Consider the following 15,232-nt stretch of genomic DNA (forward strand, 5'->3'; position numbering starts at 1 on the left):
ATGCTGATTGCGGTGTAAGGCTGTGTGTATGCTGTGTGTGGCTGTGTGTACACTGATCACGGAGTATGCTGATTGCGGTGTGAGGCTGTGTGTACGCTGTGTGTGGCTGTGTACGCTGATAACGGAGTATGCTGATTGCAGTGCGTGGCTGTGTGTATGCTGTACATGACTGTGTGTATGCTGATTACAGTGTGAGGCTGTGTGTACGCTGTGAGTGGCTGTGTGTATTCTGATCGCGGTGTGGCTGTGGTTCCATAGATGTCTTTCAGGAATTCTACACACAGGTAAGGCCGGGTACACATGTTCAGTAAATTGCATCACGTGTCCGCTCCGTCCAAAGTGCTGCCGGTTTTTGAACGCATTTGTTCACTGAACCATGCGGAATCACCGTGTCCTATACATTGTACGGGTGATATTTATCTTACGGAGACGGAGCGTCTCTGCATGATAAATTGACATGCTGCAGTCTGGAAAGATATGTTGCATGCCCGTGTCACAATAATGTATAAAATGGAGTAGGATTTTTCATTTTTCCTGATAGCACAAATGCTGTAGGCTCTGACCCCCCCCTTCTCTCTTTGTTTCTGCTGTGTGTGTATGTAAATTCTAAACCTCTCATTCCCTCTCTCCACAAGAATTTTTACGACCTCTGTAGCTGCAATAGACAATTCTCCCATCTAGTACCAGCTGAAACTGATCTAGTCTCTCTCAAAAGACATGAGGTTCTTTGTTCTATTATAATAAGATATTGGGCCACCAATTTAGGCTAGAAAAATAAGAAGTCCATATTGCGAATTTCCATCGGTAGTTCTGTCAACCACTGTAAGCGCTAGCAGCTAAACACAACGAGTACAAAGTGTGGATTTCTCCTGAACCGTGTGGAACAACTAGATCGAATGCGGTATCATTAGAAAGCAAATTTCAATACAAGATGAATGATGTGGGTGCCGTTACTCTGCTAGGTTGTCCAGGGAAGATATAATAATAAGTTAGGCTGGCAAATCTGTAACTTTGAGGGAAAGGGGAGGGCGGTGGTAACTCAGCTCCTTTCGTGATGTCACAAGCCTACAAGTATAAGTGACTGCACTTAACCCAGCCTTCAGTCTTGCCTGAGGAGCTGTTACAGCAGGTCTTGGCTGATGAACTGGGACATTTGGCTCCGCCTACCAGCCTGGTTAGCCTGAAATGACTTAAGCATAATGTGAGTTCTATCTTTCTTTTCTCCCTGTTTATTTTATAATTGCTGTACATACTTTGTCTCATATTGTAACATCTTTCTATATCTTTTATAAACACTGCCTAATCTTTTGGAGTAAACTATAAATTTACTAGTTTTGTCTTCTCCATGTTCTGTGCGAATTTTCACGTACCTGAAGTAATTACGCTCTCTGTGAGAAATCTGAGCTGGTGGCAGCAAAGTGTGTTTTGGGCTAGGCAGGTGAGCTGGCAGTGACGGAACGGGGTTTATAATCTATTGTCTGGCTGCGGCCTGAGCATTTATAATTCCCTCGCTGCGGCGTGCCTGCTAGCCAGTCCACAGTGAAGCGGCCCGTCCGGCGACTAATTATCCCAGATGTAGTTCCCTGACTGACCTGAGGGTAAGGGGGGCGTCGGAGAGCTGCAAGTTCCGAAGCGGAACTGGAAAGCGGGATATACATAAATCCCTGCAGTTCGTGATTTTGTAGCAGCAGTGGGATAACTAAAATAAGCCCCTGCGGTAAATTGATAGGTCAATAGCCTTGTTTGTGTTTTCATCACATTGTAGCAGTGGAGGGATAACTAAGATAAGCCCCCCTGCACATGTGATAGCCGTGTGCTGGGAAAAGGTCACCCACGATCCGTGACCCATTGGTGTCAGCACGGTGGGAATCGTGACAGTCGGTGCACGCATAGTGAACGTGGGGTTTCTTGAAATCTTCCACTGTGCTGTAACATCTGGACACTGGATGTACGCAACATTTACTGACTGTGGGAATGTACCCTTACTATTCACCATTGTGAGGAAAGTTTTGGAAGAGTCGGGAACAGACATTTGTTTCTTGACTCTCCCTATATCATATGTAATGTGTTTCAGGATCTGTACTCTCAGTAAAAGGTTACATTTCTGTCTACATACTTTGGATAAATCTTTTTTTTATGTAATACTTTTCAAGCTGAAGGCTTGTTACAGTGTATCCGTTTAGTTCGCAGAAGACATTTATATGTGATACATTGTAACATCCCCTCAGCTGTGAGGTGTGATAGGGTGCAGATTACGTCCACCAATCTGATTCTCTTTGTCAGTACCCTTGGTCCTGAATGTAAAGGGTTGAGGGCTGCCAGGCCTCATCCTCTGGTGATGATGAGAATCTCCGGGACCCTGAGGCTGATCATGGCCACGTTACTGCAAAGGATCACAGATTCACATCTGGTGGTGTGAACTCGCACATTTACCCTATATGCCGGCATTTTCACTGACACAATGTGGCAGAGCTTTCAACACAGTCCAGACTTTAAGGGTGAGGAGACAACCATCCTGACTCCATGGAGTCATCCATCTGAGGAGAGCAATACAGAAACTAAAGGTACCGTCACACTCAGCAACTTTGCAAAGAGAACGACAACAATCCGTGACGTTGCAGCGTCCTGGATAGCGATCTCGTTGTGTTTGACACGCAGCAGCGATCTGGATCCCGCTGTGCCATCGCTGGTCGGAGCTAGAAGTCCAGAACTTTATTTCGTCGCCAGGTCGGCGTGTATCGTCATGTTTGACATCAAAAGTAACGACGCCAGCAATGAGCATAGGGGGCGTCGCAGCGTCTCCTTCTAGCCAGTCGGTACACTCCGGCTGTTTGACATGAAGCTAACAACCAGCGAGAACGAGAAGTGAGTCGCCGTTACGTCACTGGATCGCTCCTGCATCGTTCTGGAGTTGCTGTGTTTGACGTCTCTACAGCGACCTAAACAGCGACGCTCCAGCGATCTAGTTTAGGTCGGCTCGTTGTCTATATCGCCACAGCGTCACCTTTACATACACTCACTGGCCACTTTATTAGGTACACCTGTCCAACTTCTTGTTAACACTTAATTTCTAATCAGCCAATCACATGGCGGCAACTCAGTGCATTTAGGCATGTAGACATGGTCAAGACAATCTCCTGCAGTTCAAACCGAGCATCAGTATGGGGAAGAAAGGTGATTTGAGTGCCTTTGAACGTGGCATGGTTGTTGGTGCCAGAAGGGCTGGTCTGAGTATTTCAGAAACTGCTGATCTACTGGGATTTTCACGCACAACCATCTCTAGGGTTTACAGAGAATGGTCCAAAAAAGAAAAAAAATCCAGTGAGCGGCAGTTCTGTGGGCGGAAATGCCTTGTTGATGCCAGAGGTCAGAGGAGAATGGGCAGACTGGTTCGAGCTGATAGAAAGGCAACAGTGACTCAAATCGCCACCCGTTACAACCAAGGTAGGCCTAAGAGCATCTGTGAACGCACAGTGCGTCGAACTTTGAGGCAGATGGGCTACAGCAGCAGAAGACCACACCGGGTACCACTCCTTTCAGCTAAGAACAGGAAACTGAGGCTACAATTTGTACAAGCTCATCGAAATTGGACAGTAGAAGATTGGAAAAACGTTGCTTGGTCTGATGAGTCTTGATTTCTGCTGCGACATTCGGATGGTAGGGTCAGAATTTGGCGTAAACAACATGAAAGCATGGATCCATCCTGCCTTGTATGGAGCATCTTTGGGATGTGCAGCCGACAAATCTGCGGCAACTGTGTGATGCCATCATGTCAATATGGACCAAAATCTCTGAGGAATGCTTCCAGCACCTTGTTGAATCTATGCCACGAAGAATTGAGGCAGTTCTGAAGGCAAAAGGGGGTCCAACCCGTTACTAGCATGGTGTACCTAATAAAGTGGCCGGTGAGTGTATGTCCATGATAAGACACTAGAGAAGGAGACAAAAGATAGGAGAGAAAGTAGAAACGGGTACACTGAATTAAGATAAAGACAGACATCAAGTAAGAGACACAAGATAGGAGAGACAGACTTAAGGCTGAGTCACACATAACGATATCGTTAATGATATCGTTGCAACGTCACGCTTTTGGTGACGTAGCAACGATCCCGCTAACGATCTCGTTATGTGTGACAGCGACCAACGATCAGGCCCCTGCTGGGAGATCGTTGGTCGTTGGGGAATGATCAGGACCATTTTTTGGTCGCTGATCACCCGCTGTCATCGCTGGATCGGCGTGTGAGATGCCGATCCAGCGATGTGTTCACTTGTAACCAGGGTAAATATCAGGGCCGCGCTTAGTAACCCAATATTTACCCTGGTTACCATTATAAAAATTAAAAAAAAAAACAGTACATACTCACATTCTGATGTCTGTCACGTCCCCCAGCGTCCACAGGGTTAAAACTGCTTTCGGCAGGAGCGCTGCTAATGCACGCACTGCTGCCGAGAGCTTCCCTGCACTGACTGTGTCAGCGCCGGCCGTAAAGCAGAGCACAGCGGTGACGTCACCGCTGTTACTGCCGGCGCTGACACATTCAGTGCAGGGAAGCACTGTTTACCCTGGTTACCCGGGTGCTGCAGGGGGACTTCGGCATCATTGAAGATAGTTTCAACGATGCCGAAGTCGTTCCCCTGATCGTTGGTCGCTGGAGAGAGCTGTCTGTGTGACAGCTCCCCAGCAACCACAGAACGACTTACCAACGATCACGGCCAGGTCGTATCGCTGCTCGTGATCGTTGGTAAGTCGTTTAGTGTGACTCCAGCTTAAGGAAGAAGGTAAAGATGAGGGAGACACAAGCAAAGGTAAAGAGGTAAAAGAAACAAGATAATAGAGAAGGTAAAGAGTGAGGAGAGAAACATGATCGGTGAGAAGGTAAGGAGAGAGAACTGAAAGATGGAAAGAAGGTTCAGAGAGAGGTGAGAGACGGATATAAGATGGGAGAGAGACTGAAGTTAATAGAGAAAGTAAAGAGAGAGATGCAATGTAGAAGACAAGATAAAGAGAAATGAAACAGACAGAAAAAAGATTGGAGGAAATGTAAAGAAAAAGAAGTGAAAGAGACAGATTCAAAATAGGAGATAGAGACAAGATAAGAAAGAAGGTAAAGAAAAGACAAGATTGGGGAGAATGTAAAGAGACAGGTGAAAAACAGAAAAACCCCTATACAGAGGAGCTGGTCAGTTTGTTTTTTTGTTTGTTTTTTTTGCTGTTTACTATTGGAGGTTGTGACTGCCCCCTTTCTGACTCTGCTCTCCTCCTATCAGCTCAAGGGTGCTTTTAATTAGTGCTGGCTCTTACCTGCCCTTAAATTGTAGGCTTATAGCCCAAGAGAGGCATGTTTAGGATGATAGACCCATCAGAACGAGGTCACCTTGCTGTGGTTGATGGGCGTACATAAATTGGCCAATTTATGTGCTAATGTCACGATAATGTAAAATACCATGGTCTGAGGGATTTTTGCACATGTGACTATGGTCCTAGACACATGCTACAGCTTCAACACCCCTTCCCTTCCACCCTCACTGCATTCGCTGGTATAGACACAAAGCCCTAGGGCAGAGACACTGTGTAACTTGAAACTCCAGTGTGGGGCTCTGACCCCCCTCCTCCTTCGCAAAGGCAGGAAGTTGTGCAAATTCTTTTGTCTGAAACCCATGTGCTTGCTGTATGTGGGGGAGATATTAAAGAAGCCATAATGCGATGCCAGTGTATGATAGAAATATGACAGGTACATATTTGGAACGTGCTTTGATAGAGCTTCGCTACAGCACCTGTTGCTAAATTCTAGCACTAACAGAACCCGAGAAATGGAGTTCTTAACCGAGTGGAATAGCTAGTCTGAGCTTGGAATCATTAGAAAGCTAATTTCAATATAAGATGAGTGATGTGTGTGCCGTTATTCTGCTAGGCTCTCAAGCCAAGTTATGATAATTATAGGTATTGCTAGCAAATCTGTAACTCTGAGGAAAGGCGATGGTGGTGGTAACTCAACCCCTTAAGTGATGTCACAAGCCCAGAAGTATAAGTCACTGCACTCAGCCCAGCCTTCATTCTTACCTGGGCAGCTGCTGCAATAGGACCCTGCAAGAAGTTAATTACTCTACTAATTTGGGTTGACTCCGGACCCGTTAATCCTTGTGAAAATTGGAGCTGGTAGCAGCGACTTTGTCCTGTGCAATTGGGCTTCTTTGCAGCGACCGGCAGCATTGATAATTATTGTTCCCGCCTGTGTGGGAGTAGTTATATCGCCCTTACTGTAGCGTGCCGAATAGCCAGTACGTAGCAGGCAGCCTCTCTGGCAACTAGTTACCCTAGGTGCAGTACCTGACCTGAGGGTAAAGGGGGGTGCCAGAGAGCTGCAAGTTCCAAAACGGAACTGGAAAGCGGGATATACATAAATCCCTGCAGTTCGAGATATATTGTAGCAGCAGTGGGATATCTAAAATAGGTCAATAGCCTTCTTTGTGTTTCACCACATTGTTAGCAGTGGAGGGATAACTAAGATAAGCCCACCTACACATGTGATAGCCGTGTGTCGGCCGAATGTCACCCCCACTTTTCGTGACAGCGAAGAACCTTCATTTTTGTAAGTACATTTTATACAACAACAATGTAGTTTAGATCTCGTGTTTGCATAAATCTTGCTATTCTTGACTATGCAACCTGCTGATCCTTTAACTATACTGCTGCTTCCGTGTACCGACCTCTGGCTATTCCTGACTACTCAACCTGCTAATCCCTTAACTGTACTGCTGCTCTGTGTACCAAACTCTGGCTATACCCTGACTACGCTATCTGCTGATCCTTTAACTATACTGCTGCCTCTGTGTACCGACCTCTGGCTATTCCTGACTATGGTACCTGCTGATCCTTTAACTATACTGCTGCTTCCGTGTACCGACCTCTGGCTATTCCTGACTACTCAACCTGCTGATCCTTTAACTGTACTGCTGCTCTGTGTACCAAACTCTGGCTATACCCTAACTACGCTATCTGCTGATCCTTTAACTATACTGCTGCTTCTGTGTACCGACCTCTGGCTATTTCTGACTATGGTACCTGCTGATCCTTTAACTATACTGCTGCTCCGTGTACCAAACTCTGGCTATTCCTGACTACGCTATCTGCTGATCCTTTAACTAAACTGCTGCTCCTGTGTACCGACCTCTGGCTATACCCTAACTACGCTATCTGCTGATCCTTTAACTATACTGCTGCTTCTGTGTACTGACCTCTGGCTATTTCTGACTATGATACCTGCTGATCCTTTAACTATACTGCTGCTCCTGTGTACCGACCTCTAGCTATTTTTGACTACACAACCTGCTGATCCTTTAACTATACTGCTGCTCCGTGTACCAAACTCTGGCTATTCCTGACTACGCTATCTGCTGATCCTTTAACTAAACTGCTGCTCCTGTGTACCGACCTCTGGCTATTCTTGACTACACAACCTGCTGATCCTTTAGCTATACTGATATACCTTGTCAATGTCTGGACTAGATTTTACATTCATTTGGCATCTCATTTGATTAATAAAAGTATGAGTTTTCATGGAAAACACAAAATTGTCTGGGTGACCCTAAACTTTGGAACGGTAGTGTATCTTTATTTTTGTAATTATTTTTTTTACAATACTCAATGGAGATTGGAGTATTTCTATGAGATCTTACTAAGGGACATTTATCTTCCTCACCTCCCACCAGCCCATAGTCCTCCCACGGCTGGTGGGAGCTGTATATATTCACAAACACCCAACAATATAATATAATGTAATATAGGGGAGGCCTCCTTCCCGTGTAATATGGGAGAGTCCTCCATCTCGTGCAATATAGGAGAGGCCTCCATCTCGTGTATTATAGGAGAGGCCTCCATGACAATATAAATATTTGTGCCAAATAATACAATAAATCCATCATACAAAATGCCTGGAAAAAAACTAAAAAAAAGAAGTGCAGGAAATCACCAAAAATCTAGGCGTTAACAACAGAGAGGCTGAATGCAGCCAAACAAAGGTGTAGCCTGTGGTAAAGAGCAGCAATTAATCTACCGTAGCTTTAAAAAGTGGAGGAGTATTACATGAGTATGGAAAATGAAGGGAAAGTATATGATACTTACAGGGTGGTGAAGTCAGTCTGCGCCCCGCTGCCCCAACGCACGTTTCGTTGCTACTTCATCAGGATGTGCGTGTTGGAGAGGAATGGATGGAGTTGTATAGTGTGAGTAAGCCTAGCAGAGACCCATTGCAGAGCTGTGTAGGTCAGGTCGTGTTAATCACATCATGTGATGCAGATCACGTCATAGCTATGGAGGAAGACTGGATGGCGCTAGTGAAAGAACGCTCCTTATACGGCGCATGAGCGTAGTCTGCCGTCACTCGGAAGTATCCACTGCTCGGCAGCCCCGAAACGCAAGATTACCGCGGCCGTCAAGGAGACGGTGCGTGCACACTGGGTTCCTATGTCCGCGTCAAGGTGGACTGGTAACAGAGCGCACCGCGCATGCGCATTGGAGACTGAGCCATATAATACAGCACAAGGAATAGGAAATCTATGCATGGTAAGGCAACGGGACGAAACGAACCTAGTACCAAGTGAAAAATTCCCTTGTGTTTTATAAGAAAACAGCATTAGTGGCATAATGCTCCCAAGTACCAAATATCTGTGAATTGTGAAGGAAATGATACTTTGTATTCTAACTATAAAAATATAAAACTGAAAATTGTAAGGTGCATTAGACTTCATCCCAAGTTAGTATTTTGTAGGATCACTTTTTGCTACAGTCACTGCTGCAGTCTTTTGGGGTCTGTCTCTCCTTTCTCTGCAGTCTTTTGGGGTCTGTCTCTCCACCTTTCCCTGCAGTCTTTTGGGGTCTGTCTCTCCACCTTTCCCTGCAGTCTTTTGGGGTCTGTCTCTCCACCTTTCCCTGCAGTCTTTTGGGGTCTGTCTCCTCCTTTCTCTGCAGTCTTTTGGGGTCTGTCTCTCCACCTTTCCCTGCAGTCTTTTGGGGTCTGTCTCTCCTCCTTTCTCTGCAGTCTTTTGGGGTCTGTCTCCACCTTTCTCTGCAGTCTTTTGGGGTCTGTCTCTCCCACCTTTCTCTGCAGTCTTTTGGGGTCTGTCTCTCCTTTCTCTGCAGTCTTTTGGGGTCTGTCTCTCCACCTTTCTCTGCAGTCTTTTGGGGTCTCTCTCTCCACCTTTCTCTGCAGTATTTTGGGGTCTGTCTCTCCTCCTTTCTCTGCAGTCTTTTGGGGTCTGTCTCTCCACCTTTCTCTGCAGTCTTTTGGGGTCTGTCTCTCCACCTTTCTCTGCAGTCTTTTGGGGTCTGTCTCTCCTCCTTTCTCTGCAGTCTTTTGGGGTCTGTCTCTCCACCTTTCCCTGCAGTCTTTTGGGGTCTGTCTCTCCTCCTTTCTCTGCAGTCTTTTGGGGTCTGTCTCTCCTCCTTTCTCTGCAGTCTTTTGGGGTCTGTCTATCCACCTTTCTCTGCAGTCTTTTGGGGTCTGTCTCTCCACCTTTCTCTGCAGTCTTTTGGGGTCTGTCTCTCCTGCTTTCTCTGCAGTCTTTTGGGGTCTGTCTCTCCACCTTTCCCTGCAGTCTTTTGGGGTCTGTCTATCCACCTTTCTCTGCAGTCTTTTGGTGTCTGTCTCTCCACCTTTCTCTGCAGTCTTTTGGGGTCTGTCTCTCCTGCTTTCTCTGCAGTCTTTTGGGGTCTGTCTCTCCACCTTTCTCTGTAGTCTTTTGAGGTCTGTCTCTCCTCCTTTCTCTGCAGTCTTTTGGGGTCTGTCTCTCCTCCTTTCTCTGCAGTCTTTTGGGGTCTGTCTCTCCTCCTTTCTCTGCAGTCTTTTGGGGTCTGTCTCTCCCTCCTTTCTCTGCAGTCTTTTGGGTCGTTCACACACATCAGTATGTTTTGATCTAAACCAGGGGTGCATAACATTTTTGGTGCAAGGGCTGCAAACAAATGTAAAGGGGTACTTACATGAATACATAATCAAAACCACTCTCAGTACATGAATACATCACCAGAACCCAGTTTTGAGTATTTGAGGAGGATTCTCAGAGATTCTGCTCTGATATATGCTAACTTAAGTTTTTGGAACATAAACTGAGTAGAATCTCACTAAATCCTCATCATAATCTCAAAACTAAGTTTTGAGGATTTTGAAGTTGTAACATAGCCATGAAGCATGTTTTGGCTTGCTAAATGTATACAAGTAAACATACTGACCATTTGGCCATTAAATCAAGAAGTGTCATTAATTTTATTTCATAAAAAATCAACCTTTATTTGCACATTTTAAAAGTGCACACAACAATAAACTAGAACCTCCAAAGCAATGACTACTATCTCTGAAAGGTCAGCTGAGCCGTGGGCATAAGTATCAAAAAGAATTGGGACCAAATCATCCTTTACTGCCCCTACAGTCATTTCATGACAATATTGGTGACAGTCACCTAATATAAATATTGTTCACAAATTATTCAAAAAATGATCCGTATTCCTACAAGTGACTGCTTGAAATAAACTATCGTAAGGAGCGGGCAAAAAACATTGGGAATGCAATATAAGCAGAGCAAATATATACCGATTATAACAAAGTCATGCTAATATGTGGGAACTCCAATGCACATGTGAAGCTCATCAAGAGAATGCCAAGCCTGTGCAAAGCAGTCATCAAAGCAAAAGGTGGCTACTGTGAAGAACCTAGAATATAAGACATAATTTCAGCTGTTTCACACTTTTTTGTTAAGTATATAATTCCACATGTGATAATTCATAGTTTTGATGCCTTCAGTGTGAATGTACAATATTCATAGTCATGAAAACACAGAAAAATCTTTAAATGAGAAGGTGTGTCCAAACTTTTGGTCTGTACTGTACATATTTATACAGCCACCACTAGGGGGAGCAAACTACATATAGATTTATACAGTCACCACTAGGGGGAGCAAACTACATATAGATTTATACAGCCACCACTAGGGGGAGCAAACTACATATAGATTTATACAGCCACCACTAGGGGGAGCAAACTACATATAGATTTATACAGTCACCACTAGGGGGAGCAAACTACATATAGATTTATACAGTCACCACTAGGGGGAGCAAACTACATATAGATTTATACAGTCACCACTAGGGGGAGCAAACTACATATAGATTTATACAGTCACCACTAGGGGGAGCAAACTACATATAGATTTATACAGCCACCACTAGGGGGAGCAAACTACATATAGATTTATACAGTCACCACTAGGGGGAGCAAACTACATATAGATTTATACAGCCACCACTAGGGGGAGCAAACTACATATAGATTTATACAGTCACCACTAGGGGGAGCAAACTACATATAGATTTATACAGTCACCACTAGGGGGAGCAAACTACATATAGATTTATACAGTCACCACTAGGGGGAGCAAACTACATACAGATTTATACAGTCACCACTAGGGGGAGCAAACTACATATAGATTTATACAGCCACCACTAGGGGGAGCAAACTACATATAGATTTATACAGCCACCACTAGGGGGAGCAAACTACATATAGATTTATACAGTCACCACTAGGGGGAGCAAACTACATATAGATTTATACAGCCACCACTAGGGGGAGCAAACTACATATAGATTTATACAGCCACCACTAGGGGGAGCAAACTACATATAGATTTATACAGCCACCACTAGGGGGAGCAAACTACATATAGATTTATACAGTCACCACTAGGGGGAGCAAACTACATATAGATTTATACAGTCACCACTAGGGGGAGCAAACTACATATAGATTTATACAGCCACCACTAGGGGGAGCAAGCTACATATAGATTTATACAGCCACCACTAGGGGGAGCAAACTACATATAGATTTATACAATCACCACTAGAGGGAGCAAGCTACATATAGATTTATACAGCCACCACTAGGGGGAGCAAACTACATATAGATTTATACAGTCACCACTAGGGGGAGCAAACTACATATAGATTTATACAGCCACCACTAGGGGGAGCAAACTACATATAGATTTATACAGCCACCACTAGGGGGAGCAAACTACATATAGATTTATACAGCCACCACTAGGGGGAGCAAACTACATATAGATTTATACAGTCACCACTAGGGGGAGCAAACTACATATAGATTTATACAGCCACCACTAGGGGGAGCAAACTACATATAGATTTATACAGCCACCACTAGGGGGAGCAAACTACATATAGATTTATACAGCCACCACTAGGGGGAGCAAGCTACATATAGATTTATACAGCCACCACTAGGGGGAGCAAACTACATATAGATTTATACAGCCACCACTAGGGGGAGCAAACTACATATAGATTTATACAGCCACCACTAGGGGGAGCAAACTACATATAGATTTATACAGTCACCACTAGGGGGAGCAAACTACATATAGATTTATACAGTCACCACTAGGGGGAGCAAACTACATATAGATTTATACAGTCACCACTAGGGGGAGCAAACTACATATAGATTTATACAGTCACCACTAGGGGGAGCAAGCTACATATAGATTTATACAGTCACCACTAGGGGGAGCAAACTACATATAGATTTATACAGCCACCACTAGGGGGAGCAAACTACATATAGATTTATACAGTCACCACTAGGGGGAGCAAGCTACATATAGATTTATACAGTCACCACTAGGGGGAGCAAGCTACATATAGATTTATACAGTCACCACTAGGGGGAGCAAACTACATATAGATTTATACAGTCACCACTAGGGGGAGCAAACTACATATAGATTTATACAGTCACCACTAGGGGGAGCAAACTACATATAGATTTATACAGTCACCACTAGGGGGAGCAAGCTACATATAGATTTATACAGTCACCACTAGGGGGAGCAAACTACATATAGATTTATACAGCCACCACTAGGGGGAGCAAGCTACATATAGATTTATACAGGCACCACTAGGGGGAGCAAGCTACATATAGATTTATACAGCCACCACTAGGGGGAGCAAACTACATATAGATTTATACAGTCACCACTAGGGGGAGCAAACTACATATAGATTTATACAGCCACCACTAGGGGGAGCAAACTACATATAGATTTATACAGTCACCACTAGGGGGAGCAAGCTACATATAGATTTATACAGTCACCACTAGGGGGAGCAAACTACATATAGATTTATACAGCCACCACTAGGGGGAGCAAGCTACATATAGATTTATACAGTCACCACTAGGGGGAGCAAACTACATATAGATTTATACAGCCACCACTAGGGGGAGCAAGCTACATATAGATTTATACAGTCACCACTAGGGGGAGCAAGCTACATATAGATTTATACAGCCACCACTAGGGGGAGCAAACTACATATAGATTTATACAGTCACCACTAGGGGGAGCAAGCTACATATAGATTTATACAGCCACCACTAGGGGGAGCAAGCTACATATAGATTTATACAGCCACCACTAGGGGGAGCAAGCTACATATAGATTTATACAGTCACCACTAGGGGGAGCAAGCTACATATAGATTTATACAGTCACCACTAGGAGGAGCTCAATACATACAGATTTATACAGTCACCACTAGGGGGAGCAAACTACATATAGATTTATACAGCCACCACTAGGGGGAGCAAGCTACATATAGATTTATACAGTCACCACTAGGGGGAGCAAGCTACATATAGATTTATACAGTCACCACTAGGGGGAGCAAACTACATATAGATTTATACAGTCACCACTAGGGGGAGCAAGCTACATATAGATTTATACAGCCACCACTAGGGGGAGCAAACTACATATAGATTTATACAGTCACCACTAGGGGGAGCAAACTACATATAGATTTATACAGCCACCACTAGGGGGAGCAAGCTACATATAGATTTATACAGTCACCACTAGGGGGAGCAAGCTACATATAGATTTATACAGTCACCACTAGGGGGAGCAAGCTACATATAGATTTATACAGTCACCACTAGGGGGAGCAAACTACATATACAGTGGCGTAACTACAAAGTTATGGGCCCCGGTGCGAACTTCCAAATGGGGCCCCCCCCGCCATAAAATTCAATGTAAGCCCCATAGAATACAATGCAGCCCCCCTCATAGTATAATGCAGCCCCTCCATACAGGGGCAGTGACAAAGACACGAGCAAATGGTGACGAGGGGGCAGAGGAGAGGGAACAAGGGGGCAAGGAAGACAGGCACTAGGGGACACATGGGGGCTAGGAGGCAGGGGAGAAGGATACAAGGGGTCTAGTGGGCAAGGGAGACTGACACAAGTGGGCAAGGGAGACTGACACAAAGGGCACACGGGGACTAGTGGACAAGAGAGACTGGCACACGGGGACACGGACTAGTGGGCAAGGGAGACTGACACACGGGGAATAGTGGGCAATGGAGACTGACACACGGGGAATAGTGGGCAAGGGAGACTGATACAAGGGGACTAGTGGGCAATGGAGACTGACACACGGGGACAAGGACAAGGGAGACAGGCACAAGGGGACACATAGGGACTAGTGAGCAAGAGACTGACACAAGGGGACAAGGGATACAAGCACAAGGGGACACACAGGGACAAGTGGGAAAGGGAGACTGACACACAGGGACTAGTGGGCAAAGGAGACTGACACAAGCACAAGGGGACAAAGGAGACTGACACAAGCACAAGGGGACATAGGAGACAGGCACATGGGGACACACAGGGACTAATGGGCAAGGGAGACTGGCACACGGGGACACAAGCATAAGGGAGACAGGCTCAAGGGGACACACAGGGACTAATGGGCAAGGGAGACTGGCACACGGGGACAAGGGACACAAGCATAAGGGGACAAGGGAGACAGGCACATGGGGACACACAGGGACTAATGGGCAAGGGAGACTGGCACATGGGGACACAAGCATAAGGGAGACAGGCTCAAGGGGACTCACGGCCCCCTGACCTGCCAGAGCCGCTTGCAGCTGCGACCGTAGTAGTTACGCCGCTGCCTCACACACACACATACTACAGATATCACACACACACTACAGATATCACACACACACATCATACTACAGATATCACACACACACACACACACATCAGTTATTACACACACTACAGATATCACACACACACTACAGTTATCACACACACACACTACAGATATCACACACACACACAGACATACTACAGATATCACA

General features: G+C 45.2%; 1 protein-coding gene across 2 annotated transcripts in view; it reads left to right on the forward strand.

Annotated features, from left to right (window-relative positions):
• The first annotated feature begins 8,008 nt into the window (after positions 1-8,008).
• Positions 8,009-15,232, forward strand: part of UCN (urocortin) — a 53,517-nt gene continuing 46,293 nt past the window's right edge. Inside the window, exon 1 of one of the 2 annotated variants that reach the window (XM_077293121.1) lies at positions 8,009-8,187. Coding sequence is in view for 1 of the 2 variants with exons in the window: in XM_077293120.1 (XP_077149235.1) it covers positions 8,557-8,563 (7 nt within the window). In the remaining variant the exon portion in view is untranslated. Of the gene's footprint in view, positions 8,188-8,335; positions 8,564-15,232 lie in introns of those variants that run through there. The other variant, XM_077293120.1, reaches the window with a different exon arrangement.

Source organism: Ranitomeya variabilis, chromosome 2 (assembly GCF_051348905.1).
Source record: "Ranitomeya variabilis isolate aRanVar5 chromosome 2, aRanVar5.hap1, whole genome shotgun sequence".
Classification (NCBI taxonomy): Eukaryota; Metazoa; Chordata; class Amphibia; order Anura; family Dendrobatidae; genus Ranitomeya; species Ranitomeya variabilis.